This window comes from Tyto alba, unplaced genomic scaffold (genome assembly GCF_018691265.1).
Source record: "Tyto alba isolate M040663 unplaced genomic scaffold, T.alba_DEE_v4.0 Super-Scaffold_18, whole genome shotgun sequence".
Classification (NCBI taxonomy): domain Eukaryota; kingdom Metazoa; phylum Chordata; class Aves; order Strigiformes; family Tytonidae; genus Tyto; species Tyto alba.
In genome coordinates this window covers 10,742,662-10,757,653 of record NW_024881280.1, presented here as the reverse complement: position 1 = coordinate 10,757,653, position 14,992 = coordinate 10,742,662, and the positions used below count along the sequence as shown (strand labels likewise).

The 14,992-nt window shown below is 36.0% G+C and overlaps 1 protein-coding gene across 14 annotated transcripts in view; it reads left to right on the top strand.

Annotated features, from left to right (window-relative positions):
- PCNX1 (pecanex 1) overlaps positions 1–14,992 on the top strand; it is an 89,937-nt gene that overhangs the window by 22,522 nt on the left and 52,423 nt on the right. For 8 of the 14 annotated variants that reach the window (XR_006165132.1, XR_006165131.1, XM_032984595.2 and 5 more), the window contains exons 7-8: positions 9,638–9,770; positions 14,440–14,624. The exons of 3 other annotated variants lie outside the window; for them this stretch is intronic. Coding sequence is in view for 9 of the 11 variants with exons in the window: in XM_032984595.2 (XP_032840486.2) it covers positions 9,638–9,770; positions 14,440–14,624 (318 nt within the window). In the remaining 2 variants the exon portion in view is untranslated. The remainder of the gene's footprint in view (positions 1–9,637; positions 9,771–14,439; positions 14,625–14,992) is intronic. 3 more of the 14 variants (XM_032984601.2, XM_032984599.2, XM_032984594.2) reach the window with 2 other exon arrangements.

The following is a 14,992-nucleotide window of genomic DNA, read 5'->3' as shown; positions in this document are numbered from 1 at the left end:
TTACCATGCTGCCTTGAATTGTGCATTCTTACAGTGGTCTAGTTACTAAGCTGAATTCTCCCAGGGATTTGATTTTGCTTAGCCTTGCCATTGTTGGCTAGACAGTGTTGTTTACTTTGGTTCTGTTAGTTGTTTTCTTTTTTTTTCCCCCTCATTATGACAACACAATAACCTTCCTGTGCTGGAGAGAGCAATGTAGTTTCTTCTTATTTTCTGTAACTATTGCTGTGCTTGGTGTAGCATAGTCTGAGTACTAAGCTCACCTGTAGTAAATCGTATTAATATAGATTAATAGGGTCCTAAAAAAAATTTTTTTTGGAGCTCTTAATAGATTTTTGTTTCCCACTTCTTATGATGTTTCAGTCTCTTTTCTTGGTTAGCCATATTGACTGCATTAACTAGGAGGCTTTTGTCTCGTGGAAGATAAGTGGGTTTAAAACACATTTTCAGAGCAGTGTGGGATTGCTAATTATCTCAGTCTGACTTTCAAGATTGTTTGAGGGGAATACCTACCAGATAATGTGGATCTTGTTAGCTAAGCACACAAATGATTCATAAAATTTTATTTTAGATCAAGACAGAGAGTTTTAAGAAATGGTAGCAAATTTACCATTCTTTGTATAGGAATTTGTTATGTGTATAGAAATGATTTGAGAAAATAAAGAAGTTATTTTATTTACATGTAGCCAATGAATTGTAGAATAAGCTTGGTTCAGATTTTCATAAGATCAGAAGATACTGGTTGGATGGGACTTCTAGTGTTTGTCTGGTCCAACCTTCTGCTAAAGGATTATTTTACAATTTTATATAAATATTTCTGTAATTTCTGTGATTGCTTATAATAACTTCCTGAAACAAATAACAGATGCATGCTGGAATAATAAAAAGACTGATATTAATACTGCCTTCTCTCAGTCAACAGCTTTCAGTTCCTATTTTCAAATACGACTTAAATCAGTAGTAACTTCATTTTGTCTTTAGGGAGTAAATTAAAAAGTACGTTCTTACTTGTTTGTGTAACTGCTAAAACATGCTTCATAATGGATAGGGCCTTTAGTACTAATCTTTCACTAAGCGGGATGCTATACAACTTGTACATTTTAAGCTTCAACAGGTGCGATTTAGCAGTTTCGTTTCTATCTTATGCCAGGAAGTGGTGAATGACTCAAGTTACCTTGTAAAAAGTACATTTGAATAAAAATTGCAGTTCATTAAAATGGAGACAAACAACATTTGAAAATTGTGTAATTAAATACACATGGTGGATATATAACAAAAAAATGGAAGATGTCTTATAATAGTTAACTTTGTTTAAATACTCAGCCTCTAAAAGTGGTTAGTGAATTGATGGATTATGGATTAGATGAAGTTATTTAGATGTCTAAAAGTTTGTATAGATGTCTTAATGATAGTTTGGAAACACCACCTTGATACTCTCCTGTGCCTGGTTTGTCAGATATGTGCTATTTCTGGATTGCTGTTTGTAAAGGTTTAAAGAGCCAACATAACGCTGTATATGACACAGTGATGTTTTGTAAAACTGGAGCTGACCTGAAAAGTCAAGTGTTCTTTCCCAGTTTTGTATTAACATCTGTAAAAGATTCACCCTTTAAGTTACTATTCTCTCTTACAGTTTGCTGTGATTTAAGATTAAAGTTATTGAGTTACATACCTTTTTGTAAATAAAACTGCATGTAATGTGTTTTTCCTTCTGTGCATTGCATAGCCATATTGAAGTAACAGCTCATACTGTTGTTCTGTGGTCTGCAGTACATGTCTACAGGCAGGCAAAATAGGATTTTGTGAGTTTGGGTTAGAATCTTACATTTCATATGGCATATGGAAACCTGTTCATCTTTTCAGTCTGTGTGTATTTGTACTTATATGTTTAGTGTATCTGCCTGTAATCATGAGACAGTATCCTTTCCAAAGTTAAAAGTACAATTCAGTGCTCTGCTACGCAGCCAGTGATGATATTAGCTGTTACCAATACATCACTTTTTCCTACAATGCTTACATTGCATGTGGTCTACAGTCATTACTTATTTTGCCTATGTTGTAGAGCTGTTTCATGCTTCTGATGGCTTTAGTTTGATACATTTTTTGCAGGTACAATCAATACAGTTACAGAAGATGGGGCTTCTGGTCTGTTTTCTGGGAGTTTATCAGTTCATATTCAGACTGCTAAACAAAACAGTTTTGCATAAGAAATCAAACTCTGAAAGAGTTCAGAAATGGTAGAAACTGAAAAACATATAAAGTTATTGTAATCTGGTTGTGTGTACGTTAGCTAGCTCCATTCATGTGTTCAGCAGGAGCCCTCCTGTAACTGGATCAAATTAAGCAGATTAGCCGGTAGATAGGGCTCTTCTGTATGAGGTTCTTCATTGGAACCGAAAGACTGAATTCCATTACTTGATTTTTAGACATCAACCATCAGTGTCTGAATGTACACAGTATTTGGTTTAAGCATGACAGAAATTTTAATGTTAGCCCTTTCCACTACCTGACTTTGAAAACATAATGTTGTTCTGTCACAGCTTTTGTGTGTGAAGGTTGAGTTTAGAGTTACCTCTAATTTTGGATATCCTGTCATCCCAGTAGAGGTGAGGTGTTACTGTTCGGTGCTTAAAGATGGAAACCGCATTAGGAGTAATGCGTGAGGCTGAAATGGAGCTCTGCAGTTTTGGAACTTAACAATGAAATAACACTTGGAATGAATCTTGCATCTACAAATTCTTAATCACTACCTACTAAAACAAAATGCTGGTTTAGTAGGGACTCTGTCCTGACTCTTTAGTCCCCTTTCTGGTGTTTATGGATAGGAAGGGACTTTGAGTTACTTATGACCAAAATAACTACCATCTTCCTGATACTTTGTGGTTCCATAAAAGTGGTGATGGGGAGCAAATGCACGCATGCAGATGTCAGGTTTTGTCCAACTTGCAGCAGTGGTTGTTGAGAGCCAGGAAGGTGTGTAACGCCTTGGCAAAAGCCCAGAGTACTACTGCTGAGACTTCCTGTCACTTTAGTGTGTCATCTACAGAGTAGTAGATATTCTGCCTAAAGTTCTGTGGGGCTGCATAAGAGAAATTCCGGATACTTGATGAGAAATGCATGCCACAGCATTACCAGAAGTTAAAAATGAAGCAAAATATGCTTCATATGATTTGTTTGTTTGTTTGTATTCCCTGGGAGTATTGTTTATAAAATTTGACCCTGGTTAAATTTTCTCAAGCCTCCCAAAGAAATCAGAAGTAGTAGTTCTTTTAAAATACTTTTGCATTGCTGTGGAAATGAGTTATTTAAATGTCTTAGATTAGTAGTGTTTGGGCAACTACTTCTCACAATAATTTTTACTTGATTTGGAAAGAATGGTTCCATTTTGTTGACAAATAGCATGTGTTGTTCATAAATTTGCCAAGTATTCATCTCAAACAGGAGTTGAATAAAGATTTTTGATACTTAGTATAAACAAAGATGCACCTACTAACTTAGGTTTATTAGCCACTTTTTTTTTCATGCTTGTTTATAGATGTAACTGGATTTATTGTTATGCATACAGCTGAGAAAGTTCCAAAAGTTCTCTAAACTGTAACAAAAATGCTCACATTGCTGCCAAATGTAGCTATGAGATGTAATTCCAGGATATATTACAGTTAGTTACTACTTAACATTCGGTGTTATAGTTAATAGAAACCTGTTCAAAGCGAACATGACTTTCTGTGTATGACAAATACAGAACAGCACTTATGCTGGAAGGGCTGTGTGTTCTAAAGATTTAAAGCATCTTTTCCTTACGGTGAATAAATCCAAATACAGAGTTGTAATTAAGTTTCATAAAGGTCAATGTAAGTTATGAACATTTATCTGCTGCATGAATGTACTGCTAGCTATTGTAGCTATTGATACCCAGATCCCTGGATATAGGGACTCTACTGGGCAGGGGATCAGATTAGGTCATAGCTTTAGCTCTTTGACCCCCAAGTCCATCAATATGCTATTCAAGAAGTATGTGTGAGTAACAGCTAATGGTTTTAAAAATAGAGTAATTCCAGTGGGAAGTACAGTGAAATAAAATAGCTGAGACTCTTAGTTTTATCTTTGGCATTAATATAGAAATCTGTCTATCAAGCTGGTCTGTAAATATGGTTGGTCCAGTATTCAAAACAGATGATTTTATTGTCCTGGTTACTCCCTGCTTGACAGTGTTTTGCTTTTCAGATTGTTGTAGTGACTGATTTGATGTAATTGTAGATATTCCTCTGGCCTAATATTAAACTTTTTTTTTTTTTAATACGTCCAACTACAACACTGAAGTCTTGGGCTTTACTTCCCTTGTTTCTCATTAAATTTTCTGTTTGTTTTTTTTTTTTTTTTTTTTTTTTGGTGTGTGTGTGATAAGCTTTCCTTCCTAAATTCTGTGGTGTTTTTTCTCATCCCTATTTTGTAGCAAAAGTTTGTATCTTAGAGATGTCCTGCTGTTCTTCATTGTTTCTCCTTTACTGCCCACATCTCCATTCTTAAGAAATTGACAGTGGCAATGTTCTTCATTAAATGTCCACAGTAAGTTAATAATACTATAAGCCAACACTTTTGATTTTTCGTCTGAGAAGTGTAAGAAATCTCTGCAATTGTAGAACTTAAAATGGTGCATAATTCATGGTGATTAATAACTGTATGCTGAAGACACAGACTGAACCAACTCCTTTCTACTTCAGCATCTTACAAGTATGGTTTTTAAAATAGTGTTAGGGCACACGAGAATAAACTATGAATGCATTAACCCATAAATGCACGTTGAGAAATAGGGCTCTTAGGTTTTGAACACAAATGAGATGCAGAAGAGCAACATTTCAGCTTTTTGGTTTGGCAGAGTATGTTCAGTGTTAGAAGACAGACTTCACTGCTTACGTGAATGCATGAGTGATAAACTTCATTTCAGCTCACACTGAGAATTTGTAGGGTTGGTCATTACAAGTGGTTGAAAATAGATCACAGTTACCTGTTTGATAGGGAGAGAAATTACATGTCCAAGCATCACTCAGGTTCCATGCACACATTTAACTATGCTTAACCGGACTAAAGTTCAAAACCATGTAGGCTTCAAGTCCTGTATTATTTTTATCTTTCTTGAGAAGACTGAGGGACACTGTTTCCATTGTGTGTGGGATTTTTGCTTTTTGTTTTCTTGCCAGTCTAACTGATGTTTGCAGTTTTTATCCTGAGAACTCTGTGTCCACATGGATCCTTTACCTCCGGACCATATCTTTCCAGGAGTCCTATTACTTGGGAAGAATTTATCTGTATTTCAGAGTTTATCTAAGGTACTGGGTTGAGCTTTTTTTTTTTTTGCCTAGCAAAAATGAAATGGGACTTCTTGATGCAATAAAATTGGGAAATGCTGTTTTTTCATCTCGTACTTCTTCAGTTTCCATCTTCTAAGTTGGGGTTAGAAGCAGTGGTACATAAATGCAGGGTGATGTTGTAAATGTTTTGACCTGTATGTGTGAATGTTCCTGTTTGAAAGAGAATATTTGCTTTTTATGTTTCTTAAAGCTAGTTGTATTGTACAACAATTGTGTAGTTGTGTGAAACTCTGAGTCTTCAATTATGTTTAAAACTTTGAGGAACTGCAGAGGTTTACATCAAAAACGTGTAGTATAGAAAGAGTAATTTTGGAAAGGCATAACCTATCAGCAGAATAGTTCAACCTATATTCAGATGTTTTGGCAAACGGATGTGAATTATTTGTTATTCTACAGTTTTCTCTACAATAAATTTTAGTCCTTTTTATTGGGAAAATATCTTTACAAACATGATAATGGAATGATACCTTCATGACTTTCTAAGTGTATAACTGCTAATTTGGCTTTTTTCTAACCTGAAGTGTAATGAAAGGGGGAGAAAAATGATTAATAAATACACGTTCATGTGCACAGTTGCATTAATAATTACAAAAGTCAAATTATTTCCTCTGAAATTAGATGTGTTGTAGTTGGGGATAGGTGTGGGAGGATTAGGTTCGCTACAAAATTCTCATTAGGTCTCCACCTGTTACTTTATTGATCTTTGGGATGTAGGTTTGCATTTCTAACTTATGCACTTTGGACTTCAAACTTGATTTTTCTGTTCTTGAGAACAGATAATGTTGGGGGCTCAAATTCATATGACAACTTGCAGAAGAAATTTCTACTTAAATTTCTTGACATTAATGAAGTATATTGTTTCAACATAAAAATTTTATTCTAAACGGAAAAATAGAACAGACTTCAACAAAAAACACTCTGAACTGAAAGACTTGTCTTCCTTTACTGAGTTACTTTAAAGTAAGCAGGAACTGTTAAAGTATAACCTATGTTATCTCTCTCTATTAGATCTAGATTTTGTACATGGGTGTAGGTGTTGGATCATAGCTTTCTGGAGACTAGAGTAAGTGGTTGTAAATAGCAGCATTGGATAAGTGTGAGTGATGGTCTAAAGATGTATCCAAAAAAAAAAAAAAGCTGTCCTACAGGGATACTTTTATTTGTTTAGTTTTTGTTTTTAAATATCAAAGCATTATGTTACTGTGTAAATATTAAAGGAAGCTTATTTATGTTAAAACAAAGCTATTTCCCTCATGATTAAACTGCTGTCAGAGCATGATAGAGGATAATTTAGGAGCTTTATCGTACATCCTACTGGTGAACTCATCAGCAGCTGTACTGCTTCTCATTAAAGATAAGTAGCAACACAAATAATACGTATTAACATAAGTAGTTTTCTGTGCTGATATATATTTTTTTAATCCTGTGTGTACTTTAAAATGAGGGGTTTGTGTGTGTTTGTTTTTATTTTTTCAAAAAAACAAAACACAACTTCGCTCAGTTTGGCTTTCCTTACTTCAGACAAACTGTAATCCTTCCTTCTCAACTGGCTTTTTACTTTCTTAGTCACTGTTTCAACATGTAGCTGCTTGAGCTGTTGCATAACACTGGCAGACTTGGAGCTTGTGGGCTTTTTGAAAAGCTCTGCTGTCTTTTCAAAAGAACTTATAGTCTTGCTTTAGTGGCCCTGAATGTCACCGCCTACATTCAGGAAGAGTGTATATAGATGATGTGCATTGAATAAGTTTCAAGATAAATCAAAAATGCCTTGATAGATTAGGTAGAAAGCTACACCAAAATCTACTTTGATTTTTAAAGGCTAAAGTGAAATAATAAAAAGTTAACAAGTGCCAGAACTATCTGTGCGGCTTTGAATTCAATCCCCAAGTACACAGGAATTTTGATTTTTAAATTTCTTTTCATCTTCAAACATGTTTATATCTCTCTGTTTTCCTCACAGGGCATTGCCTCAGTGAGTGCTTGAGGTAGATTTGCTTTAGTGACAAATTGGAGCTATGTAGGAAGGACCTCTAGTGTTTCCATAATCTGGGCTGCAGTTATTACAGAAGGTGATGTTTACTGAATAAAGGATATGAAAAGAAAAACAGATGTTGTCAGTGATAAGTATGCTGCCTTGAAGAATTGCACTTGAATGCTGCTTTTGCTAAGTAGTTGCAAATGGTAATTAAGATGTAATGCTGATGTTTACCATCCTAATGGTAATTAGACTGTTTACATTTCAGTTAAGACTAGTCACTGTTCTTTATTTTGTGGTGCTTAACTATGGCCTGATTAGCAGAAACATGTGGAATTGCTTTTGCATCTGAACTCAGTGGAAGCTGCCTTGTGGATGTATGAGTTTTTATATGCGGATATATACAGTGGGAAAATGGAGCTTTACGAATTGACACCCAAAATCAGTGAACAGTTTTGACCTCTTGTGTGTTAACTTAATCTACCGGAAGAAAGTCAGGATTCATGCTATCTTGTTTAGTGTGTTTCACTTTCCCAATCCTTCAAATATGAGAGCTATAAAGAAATCCTTGAAGAAATTAGCCTGTGTATTAAAACCAAGCATGAAGCTGTATATTAAACCACAAGAGAAATGTATTGAATTCTTGCTGAAACACTGAGAAGGAATCATCTATTAATGATTAGAATAATAAACACAGTTGTGGAGAAGTGAGGAGAGATTGAGCAATCCCACAGTTCTCCTGAAAATATAGGAAAGGACTGAATCAATAATGTTCTGAACTTCTGACATTTTGGTAATGAAGTGCTTGTAACTTTAATGTGAGTCTTAAAGTGTATCTCTTCATGTAGCTTCTTAGTTTTTTAAAGTAAACTACAGATTGAAGTTTCATGTACAGTATTCACTTGATAACCTGTGGTTCATGGGTGGAATTAAGACTCTTCCATGCAGTTTTCATTGCTTATGCCATGGCAGTTATACATAGCAGCAGTAATAGGTTGCTATAGGTTGCTACTCCCTGTAGATCAGTATTAGAGTCTTTGTTGGTAAGTTTTAGAAAGCTTAATTGACAGGATTTTTGTAACTTGAAATGTGTTTAAGTGTACATGGACTAGTCTGCCTGTGATTTTTCTGCTGTAAAAAAACCTTGCTCCCCTAGTGTTTTCTTTTTTTGTTTTGGCTTGACACGATCCTTGGTTTTCTCACTTTAGTAACAGGCTTCTTGTCTACCAAGTTGTGACTTCCCCTTCAAGATAGTGATTCTCCTCTTGCATTGACTTCATGTCAAGTTTGTTGTTTGTTTTTTTGTTTTGTTTTGGTTTGGTTTTCTCCTCTTTCACTTGCCTGCCAAAACCTATTTTCTCTGTGACCCATTCATTTGAGCACTCTAGTGCTTGGCATTCAAATTGGTTAGTAGATTCCTTGGTTCAGGAGGAAGACTCTGAGGCTGTAGACACACCATGAAGCAGTCCAAATCTGAAATTGTTCAGACTGTGAAGCTTAGGGAGCACAAGTGGATTTTTCAGGGTAATTTGTGGAAAAATCTTAGACTCCCTTGAGTACATACAAACTGTTTTTACAGTGTTGCTGTATACAAGTGGACCAAACCTTTTGTTTATTTGTTTTTGTTTGGGGAGTTGAAACAACAAAACCACCCATCTTTACGAAGAAGTTATTCTCTCACTTAATCTTAACCCCCTACTCCTCCAAATCATAGTGTAACTAGTCTAAAATGAGCAGCATGTATGCTTTGGTGCTTATGAAGAAAAAGGAAAAAAGCAACTCTATTTTTTCCCCTGAGGAGGTGTGATGAGGTTAACCTCAACCTTACTTGTTTGGCAGAAATTATGAAACTGAGATGAGAATATTATGGTGAGGAGTGGCAGGCAACCTTTCTAGGTTCTCTTTTAGGCTTCTCCTTTATCTATTAAATGAGATAAAGAGTAAGATCAGTCTTGTGTCTTCCTGCCCTGTGTAAATGAAAGAGATTTGGGATATGCAACTTTTTGCAACCTGACTACATGGACCTTGGGTTGAAAATAAAGGCAGGCAAGCTGTATGTTCAAGAACACACACACACACACTATCCCCCAACCACCCAAATTTTTACTAATAATTGTGTGTTGTGATCCTATTTTGAGACAGGTTATTTGAACAGTCAGTGCATAAGCTATTTTTGTTGTTGCAAGTCAAGTTCGTTAACTTGGGGAGGGTCAGGGGGAAGAAAGGAGTCTTAAGTTACTGTGTACGTAACTAGGATGGGTTCTTATTTGACCTAAAGTCTGTCTTGATGCAGCAGCACAAGCCAGCGAGGAGACTGTCACATTTCGTCGTGAACGCAGCACATTTAGGCGTCAGGCAGTACGACGCCGGCACAATGCAGGGAGTAACCCTACCCCTCCTACATTGCTCATCGGATCACCCCTCAGGTAGGGTATCTAAATGTTCCACCATATTTAGCATGCATGCAGCAGACCACTTCTCCCCACACCCACCAGTGTTGCCAGAAAAGCACTTTTTACTTCCTTCCCCACCATAACCTCCTTGAACTGTCACTGCATGTCACTGTGGGCTTGTTGAATTGTGCATGTATATGTGGCACTATTTTCAAAATGATCAGGATAGCCAGTCTCTAACATGTTATAGCTGATTTCAAATCGATAACAAAATGAACTAACGCTAACAGACTTAGACTCAGTGTTTTTTATCAAAACTTTAGAAACTTTTACTTTCAAGCAAGGAGGAAAAACCCAAGAAAATACTTAGCACTCCTCATTTTGGTTTTCTTTCCTTTAAGAAAGTAAGTGTTAGGGACTAGAACTGTAATCAGTTTTCATGTCTGTAGATAGTGAGAGATAAGCACAATAACAAAATGGCAGAACGTTATAGAGAGTTGGATCGTACATGCAAAGGTTTCACATCTAAAATACAGATAAACCATTGCATGACCATCCTGCAGCTTTTTACAGCAAAGGAGAAATAATGAAGCAATAACGATGCTTTCGGTACAGAATGCACAGTATTGCTCAGTATTAAATCTGATTGTATGGCACTTTGCATGCCTTGGCAATGTTTAAAATACACTATATACGTGTATCCCAGGAGTCCCCGGTCTTTACTGGCCCATTTGTTAACAATACTGAGCCTAGTGATACATTACATACAACTACTCTGGTCTGTCAATTTGGAACAGTAGAAGCAGCAACTTCAATAAGTCTTTAAACTTGCTTTTTAAATCTTTCAGTCCTGTGGTTGCTTATGATGTTGGAGTATCTGGCAAGCAGAACATTGCCTGTAGAGGAAGGAACATTCCCCCATACACATCAAAGTAATTCTTCCTCCAGTTAAATGATAAATATGCAGGAATAATTGTTTATGTTGTATATTCTTAATGATCTACCTTCATATGCTAAGCTATCTTTTAATAATAGGAGCAGTCTGCTTTTGCGTTTCAGGAATATTTGTGTAATTTTTTTAACTGGAAAAAGTATAGAAACTGAGCAAATAAAAAGAAAATACTTCGCAATAAACGATGGGGGAGGAATTACCATCTTTGTGGCACCACTGAAATAACCCAGGACTAAGTTGGTAAATTTTCCTCAGGCAGGAGGATTGCAAGAATGGTACCTAAAATCTAACAAATGAAGGATTGACTTCTGTCACGTCAAGGACTGAAGCTAGTTAGATGTGGTTTTAGTGGCTAGAGCAGTATGTAGCAATAATCACGTAATTTCAGATAATTTTTTTTGTTGAGCTTCTGGTCTTCCTGACCATAGCTCATTCAACTTTTAGTGATTTACTTCATAGTGAGGGATGCTAAAACTTTGCATTCTTAGATCACTTTTGCTCTACACTCCATTACTTTCACCTGCTTCTGGTATTTTTTTTGGTGTGTTCTCCTTTTTTCTTTTTCTTTTTTTCTTATTTTTTTTTGAAAGAAAGGTAGTGTAGTTTTGTGTATGGGTTCATAAGAGACTGTGTAGGCTGATCAGAGCTCCTTAACTGTGCATTAGCCAGGAAATTGAGTTTTCTTTCTCTCAGACAGGTAGAAACTAGGGCAAATAAATGACTTTGTTTTAAACCGGGGGTGACAGCTGCTGCATTTTCGCATGCTACTGCAGTTATTAAGGTTCCCATGGCTTCAGCTGGACTTCAGTGAGAGATCATGAGAAAACTGAAGTTGGTGCAAGTAACTTTTTAATCAGACAAGGTGTTCAAGGGTGAAAAAGCTAATCAAATATTTTAGCCTTAAATTTCCTCTATGCATCTTCCAGTTAACTAAATTTGTTCCTTTATAAGTAAAAAAAAAAAAAAAAACCAAACCCAAACCCACAAAACTCTGTACTTTCTCTGGCATAATGACACACATCATCAAAAATGCATTTATTATAAACACATGTTCAGAATTGAATACTTAGTGAGGTTACTTTGCTCAAGGCATTGTTTGTGATGTTAAATGGCTGTCCCTCGAAGTAGAGTTAAATTGCTTTAGTTCAACCAAACACGAGTGCTTTTAGATTTGTTTGACATAAATTCCATTTGAACTACCAGCTATGGAATGTGTCTTAAAAGTTGTATTTATTACTGTTCTGATTTCTAGATGAATAGTCTGAAGAAGCTTTCTTTTGCATGGGTAGTGTCATTTTATTGTAAATTCTATGTGTTGCTGAAAGAAGAAACCCTTAAGAAAGATTAAAAAACAATCGTGCATTAGGAAGAAATACAGAGATTTTTTTTTTTTTTTAGCCAGTTACCACCAAGTTCTTTTCAAAATATCACTGCGTCTGTACTGGTGTGACTTGTATATGCTATTGGTGAGCTGCCTCAGTCTAGTTCCTGATATTGCTAATCCATATGACTTCAGATGTTAAACATCTAACAGATTTACTAATATTTAGTTATCCTGATATTACTTCTCACGTATACTTGCCAGCAAAACTGTAATCTAACCTTTTAACTCTGGCATAAAATTGTATGTTGTGGGGATGTTCCCTTAAAACCTGTTGAATTCAACCTGATGTTTTTTCTTTTAATTTCCTATCATTATTGCAATTACTTTTCACTTCCACTGTGAAATGTTTAGTAAAAGAGACAATGGCATTATATATGTGTGTGTCTGGCAACGGTGGACACTTAAGTAAAATCCAGTCTAGTAAATTCTGCTAGAGTACTTTGCCTAGTAACTTAACACAAGTCAAAAGCACAAAACAACCAACCACTCCTGCTTTTGTCCTGCCTAAATGTAAACAGTGTTTTGGGCACTTTACATAGGATGCCAGTGCATAGTTATGTTTAGTCAATGGTGTATGCCTGTGTGTCTGATAAGAGAATGTAAGTGACTGTTATGAAGCAGAATTTTATTTTTATAATTAAGTCAGAGAATAAATGTATCTTTTGCATATCTGTACAGTCTGTTAATGTCAATGTTTTGAGTTTTGTTCTTTTTTTTATATTGCGACAGATAGGGATAACCACTGAAAGGGCAACTTTGTATATACCTTTGATACATAGCTACTATTTAAGGGAAAGCAGTACTGTTTAGCGTTGTTTTGGTGTTGCTGATAATACTTAAGGGAGACAACGAAAGCTGGCACATCGGTGAGCTTCCCTAGGGCTTTTGTTGGCCATGTAGCTCACTGAAAGCCTTGTATACAACAGCAAATGACTAAATTTAAAGTTTAGATTAAAATATGTCAGAATACAATAAGTGATTTGCAGCTTTTTACCTCACGAGCTGTGCGCATGTCTGCTTTATTTTGCATGAGCTTTTCTTAACACCTGTTCTTATAGTTATATCCATTTTTTGTTTTCCAGTGGTGCTCTAACAAAAGAACTGAAAAGCAGATGTTCTAGAAAATACTGTTAAAAGCAAGTACATTAGATATAACCCCTTAACTCTTAGTAAGATCTTGCTTTTTCAGTTGCCTCACTTGCCAGCTGTAGCATCACACTGTAAACAATGAAATGTTAAAAGCAACAGGTGATAGATTGTTTTTTCAAAAGACAATGTTTAAGATATTTTCTGTAGCCTTCAAAATATAAATTTACATCTGTCAAAAAATTTAATTTCATCACATCTCACAGCTAATGACTGTGACATGTAACTTCTTTAAATGCACAAAATAAGATGATAAAAACACTAATCTTTGAAGTAGATGTGATACACAAGTATAAACATCATGTATTCTGACACTGCCATGTTTAATATTAAACAAGCTATTAAAAATACCTAACTTTGTTAAATAGCTTTATAAAATAGTTTTGCAATGAGAAGGCTGTGAAGAGCAGAACTAACATTTTCAAGCATTGTCTACTCATGGCTGTAAACTTAAAAATTTATTTGGAGCCCAAGTTGACTTTTAAACCCCATTTTTTTGTGCAGGCGTATTTGGTATAAAAGAATTTCTTTGCAGTAGTAATGTAATAATATTGAGTAATAAAATTTTTGCTGTGCTGTCAAAATAGACTTAAAACTTTTGCCAATTAATAATTTATGAGCATTCTTAATATGCTTTGAAAAAATTCTGTATCCAAACATTTAACTACAGTTATCTAAAAGGTCTATGGTAGCATATGGCTACTAACAAAGCTACTGGGAAATCTTTTCTAGTAGATTAAGAACAAGAACAGTGATGTTATTGTGACCAAAAAACCCCGAATGGCCAACTAAACAGTGGATAAAGTTGTACTGCAATGAGCAAAAAAAATGGCCCTAACTGTTGTGAGAAGACTGGAATAGTCACTACTGTATGTTGGTGATAACTCAGGTTAGTCTACAATTAGACTAACCACTGGTAATTTGCTCTTGCACCCACAAATTAAGACTTCTGAGAATGTACTTAAGAGTGACTTGGGGAGATGTTAGAAAGCAATACTACTTTTAAGAGGTGGGGCAGGAACACTATCTCTAGGTTACTGACATAACTAGTAAATACATTGTTACACAGAACTCCTGGGTTACCTTAACCCTGAAAAGTGGCTTCTTAATGCTATATTCTTAAGTTTTCCTCTTTAAACTAAAAAGTCTTGTTTTGCTTCACTTCTAGCGATTTTCCTCTTCTTCCTGGTAATGTGTCCCCAATCCGTGTTTTCTCGTAGCCTTCAAGATGGTCAGCCAGGCCAGCAGCCCTCCTCCCAGGTCAGAGTGCAGTCCCGCCCCCCTTCCCAGGCAGCCGTGCTCGGCGCTGGCGCCTCCTTGCTGGTGAGAACTGGGAGTGTCCACTTAGAAGCATCACATGCCACTGCATCTGCTGTAGGCGGTAGCAGTTTGCACGATGAACTTGGTATGCAGGCCTTATGTAACCTTGGTGACATGGAAGTTTTTAATACGGCAGATATATCGGTAATAATGCGGTGAAAATAAGCTAACCGTAGCATTGTTTCTGAATCTTGGAGGTGCATTTCCTGGAAGGCCATATTGCTCATAACTTCCTTGCCTTTTGCAGTTGCCTTCCCAGGCACTTTCTCTAACAAATAGCACAATGGGAAACACGCTCTAAGGATGCATAGATACAGTAGTGATGGTGTGAGAGCTTTCATGACTTGAATAATGTTACACTTGTAATGCATAAATTTTCTTGCATCGTCACAGGCAGTTGTGCAGAGGTTGAGACCAACTTGGGGATATGCTGGTTCCTGAAAAAAGTATTTG